A 27,581-nucleotide genomic window follows, 5' to 3' on the forward strand; every position below is an offset into this window, starting at 1 on the left:
ATGGAGAGGGAAGCAGGAGGGGCAGGGTACACGAGAGGAGAGAGAAGAGGCTGTGAGGAGGATTTGACCCGGGATCTCTCACACCCACACCCCACGGGAGTGGTCCAGCCGTGGGCGGCGCTGTCCAAGGTGCTGGGGCAGCCAGGCCTGGCGCAGGGCGGGCGCTGCAGACCACCTAGATCCGAATCTCTGCTCCGTCCCTTCCTAGCTCGGGCAGGTGGCTCCCCGCCCTCTGAGCCTCACCTTTGCTGTGTATAAAACGGATCAGGAAGGGCCTGTGTCAGCCCCTGGCCAGCCTGCTTCAGCTCTGGCCTCCAAGGGCCCATGATTAACGAGGCTGCTCCTGCAGTGTGACTCTGGGTCCCCTGGGGCCTGGCCTCTAAAGGGTGACAGCTGGCAGCCTGGCCATGCCCGGTGGGACTCAAGAGGCCTCCCTTCCTCTCCTTATCTCTTCCCACTTCTGTCACTGCCTCCGTTTTCCACTCAGGCCTGGGTTTCCTCCAGCCAGAAGTGTTCCTCAAACCATACAGAGTCTTGGAGGACTCCTCCTCCAGGAAGTCCTCCGTCTCAGAGGCCCCAGGCACACACAGCCCACATCACTTGGCCAAGGGCAACCTGTACCTCTCCTATGAGGTATTTAGATCTTTTTCCTACTTCAACGTGAGTACTATGAGCAAAGTAATATTCTCCATGCTTTTACCTACATTACCTCATTCGGTCCTCACGGTAATAATCCTCTCAGGTAGGAACTATTCTTATTCCCATTTTACAGAGCAGGAATCTGAGGCTCAGAGAGGTTAAGGGGCTTGCGCATGGTCACACAGCCAGCAAGGGGCCAGGCTGGAATTCAGATCTGTATCTGAATCCAGGAGTTCAACTGCCATTCCCATGATATGTATTGATACTTGTCTTTGCCTTCACTGGACCCTGAAATCAGTTTGGCAGGGGTCTTGTCCTCCTTTCTGAGTTCCTAGGAACCAGCCCAGGGCCTGGTACTGAGCAGGCACCAATGACTGTCAAATAAAAGTGAGGATGAATTTGTGGTACGAGAAGAGACTCCAGGAGTCAGACAAGCAGCCAGAGGCAAAAGGATGGATCTGTAAGGGTGGAGATACAGGCAGTGTGACGGGTGGTGGGAGACACCCACGTATGGACTAGTTGGACCTGCGGCCACCAGTGGACGGACCCCTCCCAGTGCAAACTCACATCGTCCTTCTTGCCCCTGGCATCAGGCCCAGCCCCCTGGGGCCCTCCAGGTTGTCTGCAAGAGGGTCCCAAGGGGTCCTGTAACCGGGTAGCTGGGCCCTGGAGGGCTCTGGGGTTGCACAGGCTGTTCCTGCTTTGGTACAGAATCTGGCAACAAGCCAGAGCTCTCAAGGGAGAAGGGGGAGGGGGCCCTCTCAGCTGGCTTGTTGATTGTCACCTTATTCTCCACCTTGAGACCTGTCTGAGAGGCTTGGGTTCCAGAAGAGTGATCGACTGTGTGACTTTGGGCAAGTCACTCACCCTCTCTGGGCCTCTGTCTCTCCATCGATACAACGACCTGCCTGAGAGTCTAAATTCTGGCGCTGCCTTCCCCAGCGATGGCTGCTCTCCCCGCTGGGTGGCCCCACCTGGTCTCCAACAGCCTAAGCGTGTCTTCAGACAGGATGTTCCCATAAGGGCACCAGGGCTGAGTGGAGCTCAGCTACCCAGAGAAGGGATGAGGTAGGCTTGGAAGATGCTGAAACCAGCCCCCACCTGTGACTCCAGCCTGACAGCTTGGGAGTGCCAGGCACAGCTGTGCTTTGAGTCGTGGGGACAGCAGTTGTGGATGGTCCCCAGCCTGGCCTCACCCAGCCTCAGCTGTCCCATCTGCAGAATGGGCAGAAGGTTGCCATAAGTGCCCCCAGCAGCAGTGGGAGAAGAGAATGTGCATCACCAGTCAGTCCGAAAGGTGGCCCTCCCCCTGCCCCCCGCCATGTGAGCTCAGGGAGAAATCTGGAAATTGCCTAGGAATTGGTTAAGTCATATGCCTGTGAAAGGAACACCAGGGTCACAGCATCCCTGCCCCTTGGGTTCCAGACCTGCTGGGCTTCAAAGGGAACCTCACCCCCTGTAGAGAGTGATGAAAACAGCCCAGCAGGGGAGAGGTGACGGGGCACCAGCTGAACAAACAGCAGCCCCCATGGGACCAGGCCTGGCCCTTCCCCTGTGGTCCAAGCCTGACATCTGGGCTTTCTTCCGCTGGCCGCATGACAGGCATACAGACAGGGCATTTGTGGGTCAAGCAGATTGGTGCTGTGTGCGTGTATGCACACACGTGTGCACCTTGGCACACACCACGAGGCGAGTATTTCTGTATAGGCCACGCTGGGCATGCCGTGGCGCCACTGCTGTCCTACCCCATGGGCAGGTTAAGAACGTATCAGGGCAGGGGTTGGTGAACTGCAGCCCACGGGTCAAATCCACCCGCCGCCCGCTTTTGCACAGCTCACGCGAGCTGAGTGGTTTTTACATTTTCAAATGGTTGGGGAAAAAAAAAGATTTCATGACCCGTGAAAATGATACGAAATTCAAATGTCAGCGGCTGCAACTAGTTTTATCAGAACACAGACACATTCATTCATTTGCATACTGTCTGGCTGCTTTCAAACTACAGCAGGAGAGTTAAGCTATAGCATCAGTTACAACAGAGACTGTAGGGCCCACAGAGGCTAAACTATTTACTATCTGACCTTATCAGAAAGTCTGCAGCTCCAAAGTCAGGGTGCTGGGGCATGCTGCTACCTCCCACAAAAACTTAAAGTTCAGCCTCAATGAACCTATCAAGAATTTTACAATTAGAAAATCTAGAGAGAGGTTGTGTTCATTTCAGTACATGCGCGTGAGCTTTGGGTTCTACAACTTTATACTGTTTGTGTGTGTCTGTGTACCATGATCTTCGAGGTGTAGGATCTCCGACTCATCTTGCATGCATCTGTAGTGTGCAGCACATGCTAGGCACATGGTGTGTAATTAGTTAAGGTCTGTGGGATAAAATAACATGCGTGGTTCTCTCCATCAACTCAACAGTCCTGCTAGCAAAGCGATACTCTTGCCCATTTCATAGATGTGGAAACTGAGGTCTGGACAGGTGACAATGCCTGCTTGAGGCTCTTTCCTGGACCATTAACTATGAGGACAAGATGTCCTTCCTTGACTTTGTATTGCTCCTGGGAGAAGTGGGCGATCACATTATAACACGTCTGGTGGGAGACATCTTGCCCCTCCCTCTAGCAGTTTTCCAGGCCTCCTAGGTCCCCTGCCGGCCCCATAGGTTTCCAGGCCTTCCTCCCTTGCTGGGGGGTCTTGGCAGGCTCCCAGGAGCCTGTGGAGGGATGAGCATTTTTTTTTCCCTTTTCCGGCAAACAGGGGGCAGGTGTGGAGTTAGCGGCTCCCGGAGGGAGCAGTGGGAAGACGACTGAAGCTGAACTTCTGGGGGATCCAGCGAGGCTGACCCATAAGACGGGTGCCGTTGAGAGTAAGGGACCTGCTAAAAGGGGGGAATGGAGGGAGTTTGGGGCGTTAGGAGCCCAAGTGGGGGTGTGGGGATAGAAAAGGAGCCCCGAACAGGGGTGTGGAGATCAAAGGCAAAGTGGCCAAGTTGGCAACCTCGGGTGGGGCTTTCACTGCTTCTGAGGACCATAAGTCACGCCCTGGAAAATCCGCCCCCGCCCCCCCCAATAGCTTTGACCCTACAGAATGCACACCACCGAGCCAAGGAGAAAACACACTCCTTCTGCTGTCAGACCCCTGCCCTCCACCAGAGACGGTTCCGGGAGAAACCAGAGAGAATGGGGCAGGGGACGCCTAGCAATTCGCCATCAGGGACTCTGCCTCTCTGGAAGGATTGGCACCAGGACTCAGTGGTGACTTCCTCTACCCTCAGGATAAAATCCAAAGCCCTTTTCACGGCTGTCCAGTGCTGTATGTCTGGTCCTTGCTCCAGCCTCATCTTGTACCACCTTCCCCTCATCCACTGCACTCCAAACGCAATGGATTTGAATGTACTCTGCTCCTTCCCACCACAGGGCCTTTGCACTGGCTGTTCCCTCTGCTGGGAACACTGTCTCCCACACTCATTCTTGAGATTTCTATTCAGACCTGACTCCCTCAGATTAGCCTTCTTGACCACTCCTAGACCAAGTTTATTTCACGTTCTCAGACCTGCAACTGATTATCGTGTGGTTATGTGTTTGTTTGCCTGCCGACTATACTGGAATCTCCAGCATAGGTCCTCCACAAATAGACCTCTACTAAGGACCCTGGCTGTCTTTTTTTTTTTCCTTTTTTTTTTTTTTTTTGGCCGTGCTGCGTGGCTTGCAGGATCTTAGTTCCTTGACCAGGGATCGAACCGGGGCCACGGCAGTGAAAGTGCCAAGTCCTAACCCCTGGACCACCAGGGAATTCCCTGACTTTGGCTGTCTTGCTCCTTGCAGTATTCTAGGGCTTAGCACGGGGTCTGACACACAACAGGAGGTCAGTAAATCGATGATGGCATGAATGAACGATTGGTACCACCAGTGACGGCTGCCAATACCTGGTGTTTTGGAACGCAGACGTACTGAAAAGTAACATCAACAAACCATCTGTTATGAGTTTGCCTGTGTTTCCACGCTTGGTGACCACCCTGTAGGCACCAAGCAATGTTCGAGAGCAGAGCTATCCACTAGAACTTTCTCTGGTGATGGTGACGTTCTGGATCTATGCTCTCCAATACAGTAGCCACAAGACACATACGGCTATTGAGCACTTGAAATGTGGCTAGTGGGACCGAGGAATTAAATTTTACTTAATTTTAATTAAATGTAAATTTAAATTGCCACATGGGCTTAGTGACTCCCTTATTGGACAGCCTAGCTCTAAGAGAGAAGGAAAGTGTCCCACTGTCCCCAAGGTTGCCACATGCAGTTTGGTCATCTAGGGATTCACTGTAATTCCCTCAAACCTCCATCAGCTGGTCCTTGGGGGTGAACATGCCAAGGATTCCTTGGCAGCTTCCATGAGGCAGGACCTCACCATTCCCCACGGCCCACCAAGCTTGTCGTAGAGACCACCAGGCAACAATGACTCAGGGAGATCTCCGCAGTGGTGGCAAACAAAAGTGCTGAGAGTGGGACCTCCCCATTTTTATCACCACCATCACCTATCACACAGCACCAAGACTGCCACCAACCTCACGCTCTCCATCGTGACCATCACACCACTCCCAAGACTACCACCAACACAACCATCAACACCACCACCGCAAATTCCACAATCAGTACTACCACTGACACTATCTTCTCCACCAGTATCCCCCCCATCCACACCACCAACACCCTCACCGCCCCATCATTAAAACCACCATCACATCACCCCAGCAATACCAATACTTAGAGCCAATATAAGATACCAGTTAAGAGTTTTGGTTCTGGAAATCAATTGGGCTTAAATCCCAGCTTTAAGTTTAACATCACTCAACTTCTGTGAGACTCAGTTTCTTCATCTGTAAAATGGGATAGCTACTACTACCCCCTACTACCACTAACGTAATAGTAAGACTGGCTGTAACAGTTGGAAAAAAGCAAATGAAGAAGTGCGTGCAAAGCCTTTTTACTGTGATGACTGAGCGCTAATGATCTTCTAGGTTCTTTGCTCAGTGAGCACAATTTTAATGAATCCTCACACAGCTGTGAGAGACACTGACCCACCCATCTTGCAGATGAGGAAACTGAGGCTCAGAGAGGTGATGTAACTTGCCAACAGCCCCACTCCTAATATGAGAGGCTGGATGGGAACCCAGGTCTTCAACAGGACTTTGCTAGACTGTCCCTTTTGGGGGGAGGGGGTTGGATCAGCAGATTGGCCTCCCACAGTTCCGTGCTCCCCCTTCAGGGGTGCCGGGGGGGGGCACTTCAGCATCCCGCCATGAACAGTGGTATTGTGGTGGTGATGGGGGGTGGGGCGGGTGGCGAGTCCACTCACCTGTGTCCTGGCGAAACTGGTGCATGGACTGCAGGTCGATGATGTAGGGCACCAGCTGGGCGTCCACTTGCCCCAGGACCACAGAACCACGGGCATCCTCCTTGAGCACGTTCTCGATGTGATGGCACACGGTGGCTGTGTAGGGCCGCCAGCGGCTGTGCTCATTCAACCACTCCCACACCACCACCCGGGCCACGTTCTGCGGTGGGAAGCCCAGCCCGGTCACCGGCATCATCACAGCCTGGCCTGGCCGTGACATGGCCGCTGCTGCCTCAGGGGCCAGGACCCTATACTATTACTGGCCCAGCTCCTCCTGGGCCTGGGAGCAGGTGGGGAGCCTTCTGCCTCCCCAGGGGGGCAGCAAGGACTCTCCGGCCTCCTTTCTAACTCCCGGCCCTCTCCGAGGCCCAGAGGCCTCAGTTAAAGGAGCGTGGGCTGGTGTTCCAGGCTCCAAGACCCCTTCCCGCAGAGCCGTCTCAGATAAAGGCGCTGCTCTGGAGAGCAAGTGTCTTTCTTATGATGGGGAAAACGGTGCTCTAGATTCCTTGGTTCCCTCGTCTCCGATAAGGGAGTGAAGCAGCCGCCTCTACTCTAGGTCCCGGCTCCTTCCTGCTGGTCTCCCGTTCTTCCTGGCCGCGCAGGGCCTGTCACCAGCAGGCCCGGTCCCAGCCTGCCGCTCTCTGCAGCCCCAGCCAGCCCTCTGCGCTCCCCACTGCGTCCCAGACCCTGCGCCTGGCTCCAGTGGGGCTGCTTGCCTTGTCTCAGGTCCGCCCCCCCCGACGGCTCCCGCTGAAGGGGGCGTCCCTGTCCCCCCTGTCGCCGATCCACGGCGTCCTGGAAGGCCTGGGTGGCTGAAGAACGCACGGGGGAGGGGTGCGGCGCGTACTCCCTGCCCTCCGGCCGGGGCTGCGGCTCCGGAGCTGGGCTGGGGGACGAGGGGGGCGGGGGCACGCCCCACCCCACTCGCGCTCGCGACCTGCCAGGAGACAAGAAGGGGAGAGGGCCCTTTAAGAATAGAGCGCGGCACCCCCTCCCCCCTTCCCGGGAGAGAGATGGGTTGAGAACAATGGGGAACCGATGGGGGGGGGCGCAGCAAGGGGGGCTAAAGGGGGTCGCCTGGTCGAGCTCCCTTGGGGCAGTCCTGAAGGGAGGGCTGGGGCCGGGGGCGCGATTTCCCGAAACTCCTCGCCTGCTGCGCCCCCTCCTCAGCTTCCTGAGCGCTCCCCTCCCCCGGGGCCCGCTCCTGGCCGAGGGAATGCAGGGTGCGCGGGGATGTGCCAGGATGCGCGGCGCTGCAGGCGCGGCCCAGGGCCCCTCCGGGGTCGCGTCACTGAGGAGGCGAAGCCGGGAGCTGGATCGTCTATGCCTCCCTCCCTGGGGGAACAGCCCTCCTTCCCCAGCCCAGACCTCCCCAGAGCGCGCGCGGGCCTCCCAAAGGAGCCGGGGGTGGGGTCCCTAAGCACCCCGCGCTCTCACCGCCTCTCCTCTGCTCTGCCTCGTTCTCCGGTTCACGCTTCAGCACCGCCGCCTCCTGGGCTCCCCCCGGAGTGGGAGGGAGCCGCTGTTCCCCCCTCCGTGCCCTTTCCCCGCCAGGCCGCGCGCCGGGGCGCTGGGCTTTCCGCACGCTTACAGACTACCCCGCCGACCGACGGACGCGTGAGCCTGCTGCCGGCCGCCGGGATCCCGCGGGTGGGAGGCGGCCTCGGCCGTGCTCAGGGGAGGGAAGGAGGAGGGGGCGGAGAAGGAGGAAGGGGAGGAGACAGATCGCGGCCCGAAGCGCCAGCGGCGCTGACACGCGAGTCGCCGGGCGCCCCATATCCTCGGCTAGGCCCACCCGAGACCCCACGAGGCCTCCTGACCCAAGCAGCATGCAAGGCATGGAGTGGGGTGTCCGCTGGAACGCCTGCTTGCATCTTGGTCATCTTTACATTCCCGTTGTCCAGTCCAGGGCCTGGTACAGAATAGATGCTCAATAAATGCTTGACCGAATGGAATGAGATCCAGGGATGGTTTAAAGAAAGATCTTAAGGCGTTCTAGGGTCGAGGCTTCTTTTCTCCTTCCACTATTCTGGGGCAGGGGGGTGAGGAGGGGCTGACAGAGAGAATCAGAGAATCTGAAGTGTAAGTATGGGACAGCTGAGGCCCATAGAGGGTAAGAAATAGGCCCAGGGTCACACCGCAGCTTAGAGCAGTGCCCAGACGGCACCCAGCGCTGACCCTCCTCCCAGTACCCAGTTAGCCAGCCCAGAGCCCACTTCCCCAGGGCAACTGACCCGCTCCAGGTAAGTGGGATGGCGACAGCATCTTGCCTCCAGGAGGGTGGGCTGGACCTAGGCCAGGAGGCAGAGACCTTGGAGGAAGGTAAGGGTAGACCCTCCGTCATCCCATTAGGGATGCCTGCAGACAACAGGTCCTCGATAAATGCTCGGTGAGGGTTGGCTGGATGGAAAAGGAGGCAGGTGGTGGCAGCAGCACAAGTGTTAATGGGATGACCGGCTCTCCCTCCTCTGGGAGGCTGAATGCAACTGAGAACACACATCATCTTGGAGGGGGATGGACCACCCCGGGGCCTGCGGGTGTTTAGATTAGGGAAGATGAAGGATGCGTCCGGGAACTCCAGCCTGGGTGGCAGACAGAGGTCAGCGGCCTGTTTGGGAGCCCGTCCAGAACAGCCCACGCTCCTCTTCCTCTCCAGGGCAGCTGGTGATAAACTAGGCAAGGTCAGGGGCAGACTGCTCAGGGGAGCTTTCCCAGAACCGAACTCTGGCTCCCCAGACAGCTGGAGTGATCTTGCCCCGACACCGTGCCCCGGGGCCCCTGCTATCTCCTGCTGTCCAGTGCTCAAGGGGCTTTTCCAGGCTGGCCATGATTCTGTTTGCTTCTGCCTGCTGCAGGCTAAAGACAGAGGCTCTGTATAGAGCCAGCTCTGCAGTGCTACCGCTCCAACAGGATGGCTGAGCTCTGGGAGTTTAGCCTAGGGTTCACCGATGGCTTTCCAGGGGTCCATGAGCCCTGTCCTCCCATTACAGGCAAACTTATATGTCTGTGCATTTTTTCTAGAAAGCCTCTGGCTTTCATCAGATGTTTCTCAAAGGAGGCTGTGACCCAAAAGATTTGGAGCTGATGCTGAACAACCTTATGTTACGGAAGGGGATCTGGACCTCAGGGTAGAGAAGAAACTGGCTCAAGGTCACATGGAAATTTAGCAGCAAGTTGGAAAGAAGAAGTCAAGACTCCAGACTGTATAATGCTATTTAAGTTCTGACTAAATGTCACCTCCTCCAGGAAGCCTTCTCTGAACTCATCTCATCTTCCTCTGTGTTCCTTTGCACATACCTTGATGTGACACCCTATATCACAACTAGCCGCTTCAGTGGAATCTGTCCCTGCTAGAGTGAGACATCCATGAGATCAGAGACTGTGTCTTATTCATCTTTGTGTGGTGTGGCTGGTGTTTATTACATAAGCATTGTCGTTTATTGAGTGCCTATTATGTGCCAAGGCACTTACATAATGCTTGCTCCTCTTCACAGTTGTCCTGCAGGGTAGGTAATATTGTCCTCATTTTACAGGTAGAAAAAATCTCCTGGAGCTCAAAGGGGTTAAGTGACTTGCCCAAGTTCCCACAGGGAGTAAGTGGTGGAGCTGGGATTTGAATCCCAAACCCTTTTGCACCACCCACATCACCATACGCCATGGTGTTTGTTCAGCGATGAATGAATAGCAACCACCTGAGGATCTGGTGCAGCCGTGGCCCTAATGGCCTCTCTCAGCTGGATTGTGGAGCATCTGGAAGTACAAAGTCCTGCTCCCCGGGCATCCTGGGAGAAAGGGATTCCAAGGAGGGGAAAGGAATCTGGCCTTCAAGGAGCTCACAATCTACTGGGGAGATACTCTGACACCAGTGGAGAAGCCAATAGAAGAAAAGCAATCCATCATGAACTCTTTTTAAAATGTATTGGATGTATGTATGACATCCCTAGTAGAAGAATCCCAGGATTTTGTCTTCTGTGTGTTTCTGTCTTGCTTCCTTGAGGCCATGATACTAGCTGAGGTCATCAGTCCAGTGAGTTGGGAAAAAATGATTCTGCCACTTTTCCAGATCTTTGAGTGACACGTCAAATCCGAGGCTGATCCCACTTATTTAACGCGTGTGAGTTTCACAATGACTTTCTTGCTCTGTGATCATCAGTGATTTCAAATTTGCTGATGTAGCCATGCTTCATCATCACAATTAGAAACCAGACGATAACTTTGGAGCATGACCTAAAGGAACTTGGAGTTTTTCTTTCTTCTCAGCATTGTTGATGCCCTTAAGAGCATTGGCCAGGATGTTCATGTGTACCATTATAGCAGCATGGAAATACGGCAGAAAGAGATGACTCATTTTTTGTTCTGCTATCCATCCATCCATCCATCCATCCATCCATCCATCCATCCATTCATCTGTACATTCAGCTGTACAAGTACTCTCCCTCCCTCCCTTTCTCCTACCTACCCATCCCTCCATCCACTCATCTATCTGTCCATCTATTCATCCAAAAAATACCAGACCCAGCCCATGAGCCAGGCACTAGGCTATCTGTGGAGACAGAGCTAACCCAAATAGCATGGTTCTTGCTCTCGTTTCTCAGAGTCTAGTGGGAGAGTGAGCTGTGAATCAAAGAATCACATACAGTAGGATTAAAATTTTGCAAGAGCCATGAAGAAGTTCAGAATAGCATGAGGGCCTCTACCAGGGGTCCTACCAGGTCTAGGGAGTCAGGGAGGGCTTCTCAGAGGAGGTGACATTTCAGCTACTCCCCGAAGGATCCATAGTCTTCATGTGGCTAAGCCAGTGGAAGGAGGAGCAGGAATGTGTGAAGGCCCAGAGGTGGGAAAGAGCTTGGTGTGTTAAAGCAACAGAGAGGAGGCTGGAGTGGCCACTGAGAATGGATCAGGGGTGAGCGTGGGGCAAGTCGAGGTGGGCAGGGCCACCACACAGAGCCTATAGCGTGGGTTTGGGATTTTTATCCTGAGAGCCATGGGGAGTTACTGAAGGGGATTGAATGCAATCTGAGTTGCATCTGAAAGAGCCTGACAGTAACTAGACTTTATTGAGCACCTACTGTATGCCCAGTGCTGGGCTAAGTGCCCCAGAGGGGGAAGTGAAGATGTGGGAACCGTTTTCTCTGGGACACAGAACAGGATGGGTGACCCTGAAGACCATACCAAGGTCATGTATCATCGGGGCATGAGTCCTGGGAGGCAGATGTCACCACTGCCCTCCACCCCAAAGAGCCAAGTGAGTTAAGACTTTTCCGAATTCTTCTCTCCAGCTGCCTACATCCTGGTGCGTGGACCAGCTGTGACCTTTCCTACAGCAGCGGGGGGCGGGGGGAAAGTTTAAGTGGGAAATAAGAAACAGCAAGAAAGATTGTTTGGGTGTCTTGGGGACTGAAACAGGGCCCCTGGAACTCAGAGCGTTCTGCTGAAAACAGGGGACTTCCTCCGGGCAGCGGGATGCAGGTGGGGCGGCGAGTGGTACAAGGTCATTCGCCGCCAGCTGAGAACCGGTGGTGGAATTAGAGAAACCCCAGAATAGGAACATACACAGCTGGCCCTGGTGGGCGAGGAGCGGCCACAGGCACAGCGGCCAGGGTGGGAGCTGCTCTGATGGCCACATGTCCAGGTCGTGGGGTTGCTGCCAGGTGAACACAGATCCCTGAGCCTCACCCTAAAATTTGGATCCAGCAGGACTTGTGTGGGGCTTGAGTATCTCTGAGTGAGACAAATGGCTTACCTTAGAGCTCTGGGCCTCACTCTGGACGCACAGGAGAATCTCCTGGGGAGTGGTTAAAAACTATCCATGTCCCAAGCCCCACCCTCAGGAACTCCGATTTAGTTGGACTGGGGGTCCTGGCATCAGTAGTTTTTGGCCAGTGGTCCTTTCCTGGATTGGGGCGATTGCAACTGAGAGAGGGTTAAATCAGCCCAGGTAATTGGGCCGATAATACATACTATGAGCTCTCAGCTCTCATTTTGGGCCATCCGCTTGTTCGTCCAATCAGAAGATGTTTATTGAGCATCTACTATGTGCCACACCCTGATCTAGGCACTGGGAATGCAATAATGAACAAAAGAGTCAAAAACCTCTGCCCTCCTGGTGCTGACATTCTAGTGGGGTGGAGGGCAGAGATAGACAGTAAACAAAGACATAAGTAAAATACATAGTATATCAGAAAGTGTAAGTGCTGTGGAGAAAAATAAAGCCTTCTTAACATTGCTGGTGGGGATGTGAATTGGTGCTACCACGTTGGAAAACAGTCTGGCTTTATCTCCTAAAGCTGAGCATGTACGTATCCTACGACCCAGCAATTCTACTCGGAAGTATGCACCGTGGAGAAATGCTGGCCCATCTACACCAGGAATTACATGGAAGAATATTCATAGGGGTGCTGTCCACTAAGTGGCCAAAATTGGGAAACACCCACATGCCCACCTATGGGAGAGCAAATGAATAAATTCCCATGATGAAATATTACTTGGCAGTCAAAACACAGGAACTATAGCCACACATTGCACTGTGGATGGATCTCTGAGATAGAATATCCAATGAAAAATGTCCCATTACATAAACACGATATCCTTCCTATCAAGTTAAAAGCAACTAAAAGCACATACACACATATGCAATAATAAACTATAAAGAGGAAACAAGGGAAGAATCACTATAGGATTCAGGATGAAGATTATGGTGAGGGGTTATGATGGGGCAGGGGGAACCATCTGGTTACACGCAGGTTATTGTCAAGGCTATAGTTTTTGTTTTGAGTGGTGGTTTCACAGGTGTTTATTATATTATTAAATTTAATAATTAAATGCTGATGAGGGCTTCCCTGGTGGCACAGGGGCTTCCCTGGTGGCACAGTGGTTGAGAGTCCGCCTGCCGATGCGGGGGACACGGGTTCGTGCCCCGGTCCGGGAAGATCCCACGTGCCGCGGAGCGGCTGGGCCCGTGAGTCGTGGCCGCTGAGCCTGCGCGTCCGGAGCCTGTGCTCCGCAACGGGAGAGGCCACAACAGTAAGAGGCCCACGTACTGCCAAAAAATAAAAAAAAATAAAAAAAAAAAAATGCTGATGAGACTAGGCTATGAATCAAGGGTTATGATGACCCCCTGTTTATTTTTTGTGAACTTGGGTTAAAGAACAAAAACAAGCAAGCAGGAGAGGGGCTAGAGCATGCTGCTGGTGGGAGGTGGATTGCAATTTTCTTTCTTTTTTTTTTTTTTTTTTTTTTGGCGGCATGTGAGATCTTAGTTCCCCAACCAGGGATTGAACCCGCGCCCCTTACAGTGGAGCCCCTTGCAGTGGAAGTGCAGAATCTTAACCACTGGACCATCAGGGAAGTCCCAGTTTGCAATGTTCAATCAATGAATCAAGGAAGGTGCCACTGGGGTGACATCTGAGCCAAGACCTGAAGGAGGGGGTAGTGAACCACAGGAGAGATGTAGGGAAGGGTGTCCTAGGCAGAGGGCAAAGCAAGTGCAAACGCCCTGAGGTGGGAGTGTGCTTGTCATGCTCTAGGAATGGCACAGGGTCCATGGGCTGGAGGCAGGGGGTGTGGGCACTTGTCCTGCATGGAGAAGAGAATAAAGCAGGCTTCGGGGAGGGGACAGGGAGGATGGTCCAGGGTTCCCTGAAGAGCCCAGATCCTGGATCTGCTCTTCTCAGCAATTTGCTGTTCGATTTTTTTTCTTGGATTCCATGAGACACTTCAGTTTCCTTGAGGTAGTTGAACTGAGTTTCTATTACTTGCAACCCAGTGAGTCCTGCCTGCTTAAATCACTGACCCTGTCTGGTCCAGAAGACCGTGGTGCGGGTTACTTCAGGAGAGGTTTCTCAAGAGATAAGTGCAAACTCGAGAGTAGATGCTGTGCAGTAGAAAACCACCCGGAGACGGGAGGAGACCCAGGCCAGCCTCAGATACGGGGCATGGAATGGTAATTAGCCCATCCACTGAGAGCTTTTTAAGCATCAGGGATTTTATTAACTTCTTTCCATCCTCCTGGGTATTAATATAGATTTAACAGATGAGGAGACTGAGACCTAGAGAGGTTATGACATACAAAGTGAGCAGCCGAGTGGGAAAACCCCATGTCCGGTTGACGGTGAAGCCCCAGCACCTGGGATAGGAGGTCTCTGACTCATTTCCATTGGCGTGTCCCCTCATCTTTGGGTAACTTGGGTGCAGGTGAGTCCTTGCCACTTCTCCCTCTTCTCCAGCCCCTGGGCAATCTGGAGGCCCGCGGGCAGCTAGGCGTGGTGGGCGCAGTCCATCCAGGACCCGCTGTGTCTCCAGCACCGAAGGAATGAACCCAGAGAAAGAACGGGGTTCAGAGTCGGCTGTGGCGGGCATGTGGCAGGGATGCGGTGCAGCTCTGGGGTTAATGCAAAGCTGGTCCATCTGGGGAAGGCGGGGAGCAGAGAGGAGCTCTGACTTTCTCCAGGATCCTAGTGCATTTTTTTCCCCCTCTAGAAACCGCCAGTTTCGTCCCGGGGAGGGAAGGGCGGGGAGGGCTGTGAATTGAAATGGAAGCATAGCGCCCCCTGGTGGCCTATTTTGGGTCATTGCTCTAATGCTGGAGGGATTTCCAGGTAATTCATTTTATTTTTGTTGTGGTAAAAACGCATAACATAAAATGTATTGTCTTAACCACTTGTAAGCATACAGCTCAGTCGTGTTAAGCATATTCAAATTGTTGTTCAACCAATTTTCAGAACGTTTTCATCTCATAAAACTGAAATTCTATACCCATTAAACAACTCCCCATTCCTCCCTCCCCCCAGGCCCTGGCAATCGCCGTTTTACTTTGTCCCTATGAATCGGACTGCTCTAGGGACCTCCTATAAATGGCCTCATACAGTATTTGTCTTTCTGTGACTGGCTTATTTCACTTGGCATAATTTCCCCAGGATTCTTTCATCCTGCAGCCTGTGTCAGAATCTCCTTCCTTTTTAAGGCTGAGTGATATTCCGCTGTATGTACACACCACATTTTGTTGCTTCTACCTCCTGGTTATTGTAAATAGTACTGCTATGAACATGCGTGTGCAAATATCTGAGATCCAACTTTCAATTCTTTCCAATCTATACCCGGAAGTGGGCTTGCTGGATCATCTGTGCTATGGACTGACTTGTGTCTCCTCCCCCTCCCCCAATTCATTTGTTGAAGCCCTAACCCCACGATGTGACTCTATTTGGAGACATGGCTTTTAGGAGGTAATTAAAGTTGAACGAGGTCATATTGGGGTCCTGATCTGATAGGACTGGTGGCCTTATAAAAAGAGGAAGAGACAGAGTTCTCTCTCTCTTCTCCCGGTCTTCATTCACACATTGAGGAAAGGACACATGAGGCCACAATGAGAAAGCGATCACTTACAAGCCAGGAAGAGAGCTCTCACCAGAACCTCACCAAACTGGCACCCTGATCTTAGATTTCCGGGCATACATTTCTGTTGTTTAAGCCCCCCAGTCTATGGTATTTTGTTATGGCAGCCTGGACTGATTAATACAATTTGGTAAGTCTACTTTCAGTTTTTGAGGAACCGCTGTATTGTTTTCCACCGCAGCTGCACCATTTTACACTTCCACCAACAGTGCACAAGGGTTCCAGTTTCTCTGCATCCCCACCAACACTTGTTATTTCCTATTTTGTTGATAGTAACCATCCTCATGGGTGTTCCAGGTAATTTTCCTCCTGACCATTCAGTGAAGGCTTACGTGTGCCCAGTACCGGACTAAGTGGGTTCCACGTTTGCCGTCATCTAATCCTCATGTTAGCAAGTGAAAGTGTTAGCATCATCCACATTTACAGATGAGGAAACTGAGGCACAGAGGTTGGAGGGACAAGTAACTAACTTTAACGTCACCAGCCAGTAATATTTACAGCAAGGGCTCAAACTTGGTTGTGTGTCTCTCTACAGCCCAGGATCTTGACAGCAATCCTATTAATCTTGGTGATAATGGTGATGATTATGACAGCTAGTGGTCACAGAGCATTATGCCTGTGTCAGGCGCTGTCCTCCACTTTTTAACATATATTTTAACCCATTTAAGTTTTACAACAATGCTCTGAGATATAATATTACTATCCCCATTTAACAGATGGTGAAACTGAAGCACAGAAAACTCAAGTTGCATGCTCAAGGTCAGATGGCCACTAAATAGTGGCCAGGATTTGAAGCCAGTGTCCTATTCTGCCTTCCTGTGGGCACACATAGCTTCCAGCAAATCCTGTTTATGAAAATTCAAATCCTCCCAAAGTAAAAGTGAGGGAGGGAGTATTTGCGGTAATAAAAGCATCACTACCACCCTCTCCCTCCTGGTGTGTATGTGATGCTGGACAGTTTGCAGAGGATTCTCACGGCTCAGAGGGATGAATCCCCATGTCACCTTTGTTGAAAAAGGACTGGTTTTGAGTATGAAAGGGCCCGTGACTGACCTGAGATCATCTCTGGGTTTCTGGGAGCTGGTACTCCAACTCTGGGCTCCCAGGGAAAGCTCAGGCATTTGTATCAAACAAATCAAGTTTGTACCTGGCGCCCTTTTCCATTTTCTTTACTGTTGAAATTTTTATTTTAAATTCATTTTGGGGGGCTTCCTGGTGACACAGTGGTTAAGAATCCACCTGCAAATGCAGGGGACACGGGTTCGAGCCCTGGTCCGGGAAGATCCCACGTGCCGCGGAGCAACTAAGCCCGTGTGCCACAACTAATGAGCCTGCGCTCTAGAGCCCGTGAGCCACAACTACTGAGCCCGTGTGCCACAACTACCGAAGCCCGCACGCCTAGGGCCTGTGCTCCGCAACAAGAGAAGCCACCGTAATGAGAAGCCCGCGCGCCGCAACGAAGAGTAGCCCCCACTTGCCGCAACTAGAGAAAGGCTGCGTGCAGCAACGAAGGCCCAATGCAGCCAAAAATAAATAAATAAATAATAAATAAAAAGAAAATTATTTTTAAAAATTCATTTTGGACTTAAAGAGAAGTTGCAAAGGATGCAATGAATTATTGTATATCCTTCACTCAGTCTTCAAATAGTACCATTTTACCATATTTGCTTTCTTTATCTCTCTCTCTCTCCAGTTGATTGGATGAGGCCCACCCTCATTATGGAAAGTAATCTGCTTTACTCAAAGTCTTCCAATTTAAATGCTAATCACACCTAAAAATACCTTCACAGCAACATCTCAACTGGTGTATAACCAAACATGTGGGCACTATAGCCAGGCCAAGGGAACACATAAAATTACCCACATCCCAGCTATCAAGGTTCTTTCATCCTTCTGCTTTGTCTGTCCTAGATGTGTTGATATTTCAGCCTTAGCATTGTCACCTCAAGGTTACAAGATGGCTGCTGAACTCCAGAAATCACAATCTCAGACAACAATACTGTCCAGAGCAGTGGCCAGGGAAAAGAAAATAAAAAACGGTCTTTTCTTTGCCCATCTCTCTTAATAGACAGTCTGGGAATAGACTGGAAGACAGTCTTCCCAGAATCCCTTAGCAGACTTCTCTCTATGTTTAATTGGCCAGAATAAGGTCACATGTCCACCTCTAGACCAATCACTGGAAAGGGGACACAGGATGCCAGAAGTGGCTTAGACCAATCAAGACTCATCCCCTGGGACCAGGTGGAAGAATTTGGGTAGCAAGGGAAAATAGAAGAATTACTGCTGGGTAGGCAACCAACAGCCCTGGTGTGTACTTGATGCTCCTTAAATGCTGAGGAGTGAACCAATGGATGACTTAAACTTGGTAGAGGCAAGAGTCTGATAAAGGAAACCAAGTGTGTAGAGAGTTGGCTTGGGTCTCCTTTGCAGGCTTAGCTTTCATGGCTTGCCCAGTGCCCATGACGATTAACAGGCTATCTGGGAGACCCTAGCTGGTCAGGTAGACAGGGCAGCCCAGTTGCAGAGGAAGAAGTGGCTGCCACCAGCCTTTGTCCTCTCTGATGTGACAATCTGGTTCCGTCCGTCCCATGGCCTCCCAGCCTGGGCTCTGGCCAACCCTCTGACACCAGGACAAGCATCTGCTGTTCTAGAAGCTGACTCTGCAGGCGGGAGACCACGGAGATTTCCCCAGCAGGGAGTGGGGGTGGAAGGAGAGAGGGAGGAGGAGGAGCTCTCAACCCCAAAGCTAACAGCCAGTAAGAGAGGTCAAGGGTATCCTGAAATGGGTTGGAAAATTCAGTCCTCATTTATAGGATAGTTTCCAAGCCTTTTCACATTTATCGTCTTAAGTATCCCCACAGGCAAGGGAGACAGATATCCTTCTTCTCATTATATGGATGAGGCTCCGGAGGTCCAGAAAGTCAAAAAGCCTTGCCCAAGGCCACTATATGCATTTCCTATTGCTGCTGTAACAAATGACCACAGACTTAGTGGCTTTAAACAATACAAATTTATTATCTTACAGTTCAGGAGGTCAGAAATCCTAAAGTCAAGGTGTTGGCAGGACTGCGTTCATTCTGAAGGCTTCAAGGGAGAGTCTGTTTCTGTGCCTTTTCCAGCTTCTAAAGGCCACTGTGTTCCTTGGCTTGTGACCCCTTCCTCCATCTTCAAGGCCAGCAGTGTAGCATCTTCCAATCACACCACCTTTCCTCACTCTGACCTCCTGCCTCCCTCTTCTAAGGACGCTTGCGATTCCATTGGGCCCACCATCTGGATAATCCAGGACAATCTCCTCATGTCAAGATCCTTAACTTAATCACATCTGCAAAGTTCTTTTTGCCACGTGCGGTAACATATTTGTCACTTGTGGGGATCAGGATGTGGACGTCTTTGGAAAGACATTATTTAACCTATCGTAGTTACCCAGCTGAGGAGAGACTGAGAACTTCTGAGCCCCTACGTTGCTCCTTTGCCCTTCTCCTCAGCAGCTCCCCTGTGGCTGCGGTCACTGACACAGTCTCTTTGTGCCTTGCACACCCCCGTGGCAGCATTTCAGTGGATCCTGCATTTGCCATTTTTAGGTAAGGAATGAACACATGGGCCCTGGAGTCCGGTTGTCTGAGTGGAAATCCAAGCTTCCACTCTTCCTTGTTGTGTGATGTTGGGCAAGTTACTTCACTTTTTTGTAGCTCTGCTTTCTCATCTGTAAAATGGGAATGATGAAAATAGATACCTGTCCCCTGGGTGTGGCGTATGAGGATTAAATGATTTAATGAATGTTGAGCGCTCAGAACAATGTCTGGTTCTTAATAACTTCAGTACATGTTAGCTCGCTTTTTAAATTGAAGGCATGATAGCCCATCATTTACTCTCTACCAGTGTGCTTTGCTCTCTTCTAACTTTGGGGTCTGAAGGTGTCAGGGTATTTAATGCCAGCTGCCGCAACAGACAAACCTGGAATCACAGTAATCTTTGACTTATCACTACTTTGACATCATGATAGTTATTAGACTGGAGTCTTCATTTCAGCCAATGCCCAAGGGCTGGGCTAATCAGTGGGGACCTTGGGGGCTGTAGCTGAGGGGTTTCTATGTCTGCCAGGCTCTCGGGTGGGATTGTAACCCCTGAGGGTGAGGCTCTTTCTCTGGGTCTTGGATCATTACAGCCGCAGTGAGGGTCACCTGGCCCAAGTTGGGGTAGGGGGCTGCTGCTCAGGTTCAGGGCTCAGCTGGGAGTATTCTGGAGGTTTCTTATCACTCAAGGAGAATCTTTTTAGTTTTGATGACCCATGGCCATTTGAACATTTTCTCCATGCAGGCTGAGATCCACAATGGTTCACCAGCTTCCAAAGCCAGGTTTACAGGAGTCCATATAGCTAAGAAGTTAAATGCTTAGAATTCAGAGGCAAAGAGGCCCAGGGTAGAATCCCATCAGCCTACTTACTTGCTGTAGGCCCCTTTTTTTTTTTTTTTTTTTTTTTTTTTTGCCGTATGCGGGCCTCTCACTGTTGTGGCCTCTCCCATTGCGGAGCACAGGCTCCGGACGCGCAGGCCCAGCGGCCATGGCTCACGGGCTCAGTCGCTCCGCGGCATGTGGGATCTTCCCGGACCAGGGCACGAACCTGTGTCTCCTGCATCGGCAGGCGGATTCTCAACCGCTGCGCCACCAGGGAAGCCCTGTAGGCCCTTTTGAGGCTTGAAGGAGACAAGGCACTTATCTCTCAACATCCTTCCCATCTCCCACAAACTACTCCCCCCCCAAATCAAGGCCTTTCTCCTCCCAGTGCTACAGCCACCAAACCCACTCCCCTGCCCCCATCCCAACACCACTGTCTCTTATGGTAAACGAAGTGAGCATTTTCCATGTTTAAAGATCATTTTAACATCTTTTTTCATGAATTGTCTATTCATAGTTTTTGTCCATTTTTCTATCCGGCTTTCACGTTTCCCCCTCAAATTTAAAGCGTTATTCATATATTAGTGAGAACGGCCCTTTATCCATGACACATGTTATAAATATCTTCTCGCAGTTTGTCACTTGTCTTTTGACTTCGCTTACGGTGTTTTCGACATGCAAACGTTAATGAAAGTTTTATGTAGTCAAATGTACTAATCCTTTATTGCATTTGGATTTTGAGTCATAGTTAGAGGCCTTTTTTTCCCACACACAAGTTATGGAGGAATTCACCCATACATATACTTCTAGTAATTGCAGTTTCGTTTTTTACGTCTAGATGCTCATCATTTAGGAGTTTATTCTTTTTTAAAAAATAAATTTATTTATTTTTATTTATTTATTTTTGGCTGCGTTGGGTCTTCGTTGCTGCACGCGGGCTTTCTCTGGTTGCGGCAAGATGGGACTATTCTTGGTTGTGGTGCGCACGGGCGTCTCATTGTCGTGGCTTCTCTTGTTGTGGAGCACGGGCTTTATGTGCGTGGGCTTCGGTAATTGTGGCTTGCAGGCTCTAGAGCACAGGCTCAGTAGTTGTGGCGCCCGGGCTTAAGTTGCTCCGTGGCACGTGGGATCTTCCCACAGTAGGGCTCGAACCCATGTCCCCTGTATTGGCAGGCAGATTCTTAACCACTGCACCACCCAGGGAAGTCCCAGGAGTTTATTCTTGTGCGTTGTGTGAGGAGTGGATACTGGGTCAAAAGAAAAGAAAAACAGAGAAAGTATTTTTGGGATAACTGGTAAAATTCGAATAAAGACCCTGTATTAGACAATAGTATTAAGTAAATGGTAAATTTCCTGAGTGTTATAGTGGTACTGTGGTTATGAAGGATAATGTCTTTTCTCTTATGTGACCACCTGCAGTTTTTAAGGTTGATGCGTCACTATGTCTTCAATTAAGTCTCAAATGGTTGAGCAAAATTACATATAAGTATGAAGAGACAGTTAATAAAATGTGACAGAATATTAGCAATTGATGACAGGCATATGGATATTTATTATACTTTACTATTCTTGCAACTTTTCTTGAGGTTCAAACTTTTGAAAAATAAAAAGCCGGGAGGGAGTGTACCACTGCAAGGTTTGAGTAGGCTGACGAGGGCGCCGGGCCCCTTTAAGTTGGCCCCCGTCCCTTACGTCCCGCCCCCGGGCCCCGCCCACCCGGAAGGGCTCGTCCCAAGCCCCGCCCCTCCACCGCCGACCTCCTTTTCCAGCCAGCCCTGGCCCGGCCCTCCGCAGCGGAGTGTAGTCACGTGAGCCGCGCTGCGGCGCCCAGCTCCGCACCGTCATGGTGGACCCGATGTATGGATCTCCGGGCGGCCGCCTGGCCCGGGCGCTGACGCGGGTGCTGGCGCTGGCCCTGGTGCTGGCCCTGCTGGTCGGGCTGTTCCTGAGCGGCCTGACCGGCGCGATCCCGACCCCGAGGGGCCACCGGGGACCGGGGAGGCCGCTCCCACCCGCCTCCCGCTGTCGTTCGGTGCTCCTGGACCCTGAGACGGGCCAGCTGCGCCTGGTAGATGGCCGCCACCCTGACGCCGTGGCCTGGGCCAACCTTACCAACGCCATCCGCGAGACCGGGTAAGGGTTGGCCCGATCTCGCGCGGACCAGCCGGGGGAGGGAGTTGCGTGGGCGCCGGACCTCGCCTGCCCCTAGGACCAGCCTCTTGCTGGTGACAGAGTCCCATCCTTGTCTCCCTGGCGGTCAGTGTCCCACCTCTGAGGCTGCTGCACCGTAGTTGGGTGGGGCTGATGCAGCATCCCTCAGCGCATGGGGACCAGTCCTTTGCCTTCAGCTAGGGATGACAGTACCTCTGTTTCCCTAGTGATACAGTAACTCTTGTCCCCACGTAGGCCAGCGCTCTCCCCCTCAACCCTCATCTCACCCCCATGACCAGAGGGGTGGTAATGGCTCTCCAGGAGAAAGTCTCACTTCCTTGGTTTTAGCTTACCCCATGGGTGCCAGCCCCCTGCCTTCTTTACAGAACCAGAGCAGCAGGACTGAGCTTGGATCCCAGGCCAGTCTGAAGACAGAGGATCCCTAAATTCACAAAGACCCAGACTGTATCATTGCTTGGCCTCTGCTCCTTGCTTCCCTCCTCTCTCCTGGTCCAGGGAAAAGTCGCTTGGCCAGATACTTAGTATGGAGCCAGCACTCTATCTTTGGCAGTCACCATCACTATCCTTATCACTGGGACCCAGGCTGTCATTCTGTTGTATGGCTCTTACCTAACTCCTCTGCCTGTCTGGGCTCTCATTTCCCCATCTGTGGCTTGGATTTTGATGATGTGCTCTGGCTGGGCAGTTGGGTGGTGCCCCTCTCAGGCCTTGTACCGGGGCTGGGGCCCATTCATTCATTCACTCACCTGGTGCTCTTGGCTATGGGGACCCAGAGCTGAGGGGGTCCCCATTCAGTCAGGGAGACAGTGCCAGGAGGGAAAATCCTGGGAGTGGGGAACATCTGCCTCAAAGCCTTGTCAGCAAGGCCTAGACCCTGGATCCCCGCTGTGTTGGGGAATCTTGGGGAACCCCGTATCCCTCCAGCCCCTCCCCCACCTGCACTATCCCATCCTGGGGTCATCCCAGTGCTTAGAATACGTTACCCCCTCCAGCAGGCATGGCTTCTCCCACTGCTGCCTCCATCCATTTGGCTGGCTTGCATTCATTTCTGTAGGTGTTGGGGAGACATAGGACACTGTGGACACCCCCGTTCTGGTGCTTTGTGGCACTTGGGAGTATATTAGATAGACAGACCAGAGACTAGGGGGAGAGGATTTGCTGCAGACACAGGAGCTGGGTGCGGCTAATCTGGGAAGGCTCCCAGGGAGAGGAAGCCACAGAGTGGGCTGGCGTCTGTGGAGGGAATCAGAACTCTGTGGCGATGTGACTCTGGAATCTGGTGACCTAGTCTCTGCTGACTCATATGTTTTGGGCCCCCGCTTAGCAGAGCTGAGAGAGATGACAATCTCTGGATGCTAGGGAGGAGGCACAGAGGTGAGGCTCAGCATGGGGAGGGGCCTCTGGCCCCAGCAGTTCCCCGCTAGGCTGTGTTGCTGTCAATTATGGAAAACAGAGAAGTGGGGAGAGGGCTCCTCTGCTTGTTCTGGATGGAAAGTTCTTCCAGGCTCAGCCCTGGCGCTGTGTGACCTTGGGCAAATCACTTCATCTCTCTGAGCCTGTTTCCTTCCTGAAGGTGGGGCTCGAAGTGAAATTCGGGGGATCGCAGAAAACACCTCTGTTTATTTACTAAAGGAAGGAGTGAATGAAAGAGAAAGGAGCGTGTGTCTTCTGCCCCCATTTTGCAGGTGGGGAACTGAGAAGTGAGCCCTGGTCTCTTCCACACTTCTTGCTCTCACTTCACTGTTCCAGCATCTTTTCTGTGCAGTCTGCCCCTTGCCCTGTGGGTTTGACAGCACTTGGGAGTATGATGTAGGGAACACTGTATGGGAAGCCCCCATTTCATAAGCAGGGATACGGAGGCCCTCAAAGACACCCTCTTGAGAACTCAGGAGTGAGACGTAAGAAAGACATCTAGGGTGTCCTGGCGCCCGAGCAGCAAAATCGCTGATTTGCAGGTGACTGTCTTATTTTTTGGAGGGTGGAAGTCATGGTTCGACTCTTCTGTTCACCTAGAACTGGGATCCTTCCTCCTTTCTGGCTCCCAGATTTCACCAGATCCTGGGATTGTCAGGATAACTTGCACATCTCCTTCCCCCATAATCTTTCCTCTTACTTGTGCTGTATCTGACTCTGGACTGACACTCCCCATGGAGCCTGAAACATTTAGGATTTAATGCTAGGGGATCCGAGATGCACCCAGAGGCAGCGCCTGCGCCAGCCTGGCTCTGGTCTTGGTCCTGGGGAGGCCGAACCCTCCAACCTTACCTTTTCCTCCTTTTCTGACCTGATGCCCCCCAACCAGCTGATTGACCTAAATAGCCTTCGAGTTGGGAGAGGAAGTGAATACCAATAAGATGGAACTAACCTATTAGGAAACTGGGAAACAACCCAAATCTACCACCCAACAGGCAGAAACCCAGCCCAGTAAAATGGATAAATACCACCCAACTGTTTCTTTTTTAATTTATCTATTGTTTTTGTATTTTATTTTATTAATTTTTTTTATACAGCAGGTTCTTATTAGTCATCCATTTTATACACATGAGTGTATACATGTCAATCCCAATCTCCCAGTTCATCCCACCAACCCACCCCCCCGCTGCTTTCCCCCCTTGGTGTCCATACGTTTCTTCTCTACATCTGTGTCTCAATTTCTGCCCTGCAAACCGGTTCATCTGTACCATTTTTCTAGGTTCCACATATATGCGTTAATATACGATATTTGTTTTGCTCTTTCTGACTTACTTCACCCTGTATGACAGTCTCTAGGTCCATCCACGTCTCTACAAATGACCCAATTTCATTTCTTTTTATGGCTGAGTAATATTCCATTGTATATATGTGCCACATCTTCTTTATCCATTCGTCTGTTGATGGACACTTAGGTTGCTTCCATGATCTGGCTGTTGTAAATAGAGCTGCAATGAACATTATGGTACATGACTCTTTGAACTATGGTTTTCTCTGGGTATATGCCCAGTAGTGGGATTGCTGGGTCATATGGTAGTTCTAGTTTTAGTTTTTTAAGGAACCTCCATACTGTTCTCCATAGTGGCTGTATCAATTTACATTCCCACCAGCAGTGCAAGAGGGTTCCCTTTTCTCCACACCCTCTCCAGAATTTGTTGTTTGTAGATTTTCTGATGATGCCCATTCTAACTGGTGTGAGGTGATACCTCATTGTAGTTTTGATTTGCATTTCTCTAATAATGAGTGATGTTGAGCAGCTTTTCATGTGCTTCTTGGCCATCTGTATGCCTTCTTTGGAGAAATGTCTATTTAGGTCTTCTGCCCATTTTTGGATTGGGTTGTTTGTGTTTTTAATACTGAGCTGCATGAGTTGTTTATATATTTTGGAGATTAATCCTTTGTCCGTTGATTCGTTTGCAAATATTTTCTCCCATTCTGAGGGTTGTCTTTTCTTCTTGTTTATGGTTTCCTTTGCTGTGCAAAAGCTTTGAAGTTTCATTAGGTCCCGTTTGTTTATTTTTGTTTCTATTTCCATTACTCTAGGAGGTGGATCAAAAAAGATCTTGCTGTGATTTATGTCAAAGAATGTTCTTCCTATGTTTTCCTCTAAGAGTTTTATAGTGTCTGGTCTTACATTTAGGTCTCGAATCCATTTTGAATTTATTTTTGTGTATGATGTTAGGGAGTGTTCTAATTTCATTCTTTTACATGTAGCTATCCAGTTTTCCCAGCACCACTTATTAAAGAGACTGTCTTTTCTCTATTGTATATCCTTGCCTCCTTTGTCATAGACTAGTTGACCATAGGTGTGTAGGTTTATCTCTGGGCTTTCTATCTTGTTCCATTGATCTATATTTCTGTTTTTATGCCAGTACCATATTGTCTTGATGACTGTAGCTTTGTAGTATAGTCTGAAGTCATGGAGTCTGATTCCTCCAGCTCCACTTTTTTCCCACAAGGCTGCTTTGGCTATTCGGGGTCTTTTGTGTCTCCATACAAATTTTAGGATTTTTTCTTCTAGTTCTTTAAAAAATGCCATTGGTAATTTGATAGGGATTGCATTGAATCTGTAGATTGCTTTGGGTAGTATAGTCATTTTCACAATATTGATTCTTCTAATCCAAGAACATGGTATATCTCTCCATCTGTTGGTATCATCTTTAATTTCTTTCATCAGTGTTTTATAGTTTTCTGCATACAGGTCTTTTGTCTCCCTAGGTAGGTTTATTCCTAGGTATTTTATTTTTTTTGTTGCAATGGTAAATGGGAGTTTTTCCTTAATTTCTCTTTCAGATTTTTCATCATTAGTATATAGGAATGCAGGAGATTTCTGTGCATTAATTTTGCATCCTGCAACTTTACCAAATTCATTGATTAGCTCTAGTAGATTTCTGGTGGCATCTTTAGCATTCTCTATGTATAGTATCATGTCATCTGCAAACAGTGACAGTTTTACTTCTTCTTTTCCAATTTGTATTTCTTTTTCTTCTCTGATTGCCGTGGCTAGGACTTACAAAATTATGTTGAATAATAGTGGTGAGAGGGCTTCCCTGGTGGCACAGTGGTTGAGAGTCCACCTGCCGATGCAGGGGGTGTGGGTTCGTGCCTCGGTTTGGGAGGATCCCACATGCTGCGGAGCGGCTAGGCCTGTGAGCCATGGCCGCTGAGCCTGTGCGTCAGGAGCCCATGCTCCACAACGGGAGAGGCCAAAACAGTGAGAGGCCCGCGTACCGCAAAAAAAAAAAAAAAAAAAGTTCTTTGAGTGGACATCCTTGTCTTGTTCCTGATCTTAGAGGAAATGCTTTCAGTTTTTCACCATTGAGAATGATGTTTGCTGTGGGTTTGTTTATATGGCCTTTATTATGTTGAGGTAGGTTCCCTCTATGCCCACCTTCTGCAGAGTTTTTATCATAGATGAGTGTTGAATTTTGTCAAAAGCTTTTTCTGCACCTATTGAGATGATCATATGGTTTGTGTGTGTGTGTGTGTGTGTGTGTGTGTGTGTGGTACGCCGGCCTCTCACTGTTGTGGCCTCTCCCGTTGCGGAGCACAGGCTCCGGACGCACAGACTCAGTGGCCATGGCTTATGGGCCCAGCCACTCTGCGGCATGTGGGATCTTCCCGAACCGGGGCATGAATCCGTGTCCCCTGCATCGGCAGGCGGATTCTCAACCACTGTGCCACCAGGGAAGCCCAGTCATATGGTTTTTATTCTTCAATTTGTTAATATGGTGTATCACATTGATTGATTTGCATATATTGAGGAATCCTTGCATCCTTGGGATAAATCCCACTTGATCATGGTGTATGATCCTTTTAATGTGTTGTTGGATTCTGTTTGCTAGTATTTTGTGGGGGATTTTTGCATCTATATTCATTAGTGATATTGGTCTGTAATTTTCTTTTTTTGTAGTATCTTTGTCTGGCTTTGGAATCAGGGTGATGGTGGCCTCATAGAATGAGTTTGGGAGTGTTCCTTCCTCTGAAATTTTTTGGAAGAGTTTGAGAAGGATGGGTGTTAGCTCTTCTCTTCTCTCTTTAATTTTTTAAAAAAAATTTTATTGGAGTATAGCTGATTTACAATGTTGTATTAGTTTCAGGTGTACAGCAAAGTGAATCAATTATAC

The 27,581-nt window shown here is 50.6% G+C and overlaps 2 protein-coding genes across 3 annotated transcripts in view; one reads left to right on the plus strand and one right to left on the minus strand.

Annotated features, from left to right (window-relative positions):
- DTX1 (deltex E3 ubiquitin ligase 1) overlaps positions 1-7,679 on the minus strand; it is a 39,034-nt gene extending 31,355 nt beyond the window's left edge. The window contains exons 1-2 of the mRNA XM_059039713.2: positions 7,465-7,679; positions 5,989-6,964 (exon numbers count right to left, since the gene is read on the minus strand). Coding sequence (XP_058895696.1) covers positions 5,989-6,247 — 259 coding nt within the window. The 5' untranslated portion in view covers positions 6,248-6,964; positions 7,465-7,679. The remainder of the gene's footprint in view (positions 1-5,988; positions 6,965-7,464) is intronic.
- A 13,861-nt stretch (positions 7,680-21,540) lies between these two features.
- The window catches only part of PLBD2 (phospholipase B domain containing 2), a 29,359-nt gene continuing 23,318 nt past the window's right edge, over positions 21,541-27,581 (plus strand). For both annotated transcript variants that reach the window (XM_059039715.2, XM_067015108.1), the window contains exon 1: positions 21,541-21,945. In XM_059039715.2, coding sequence (XP_058895698.1) covers positions 21,656-21,945 — 290 coding nt within the window. In that variant the 5' untranslated portion in view covers positions 21,541-21,655. The remainder of the gene's footprint in view (positions 21,946-27,581) is intronic.

Source organism: Kogia breviceps, chromosome 15 (genome assembly GCF_026419965.1).
Source record: "Kogia breviceps isolate mKogBre1 chromosome 15, mKogBre1 haplotype 1, whole genome shotgun sequence".
NCBI lineage: Eukaryota > Metazoa > Chordata > Mammalia > Artiodactyla > Physeteridae > Kogia > Kogia breviceps.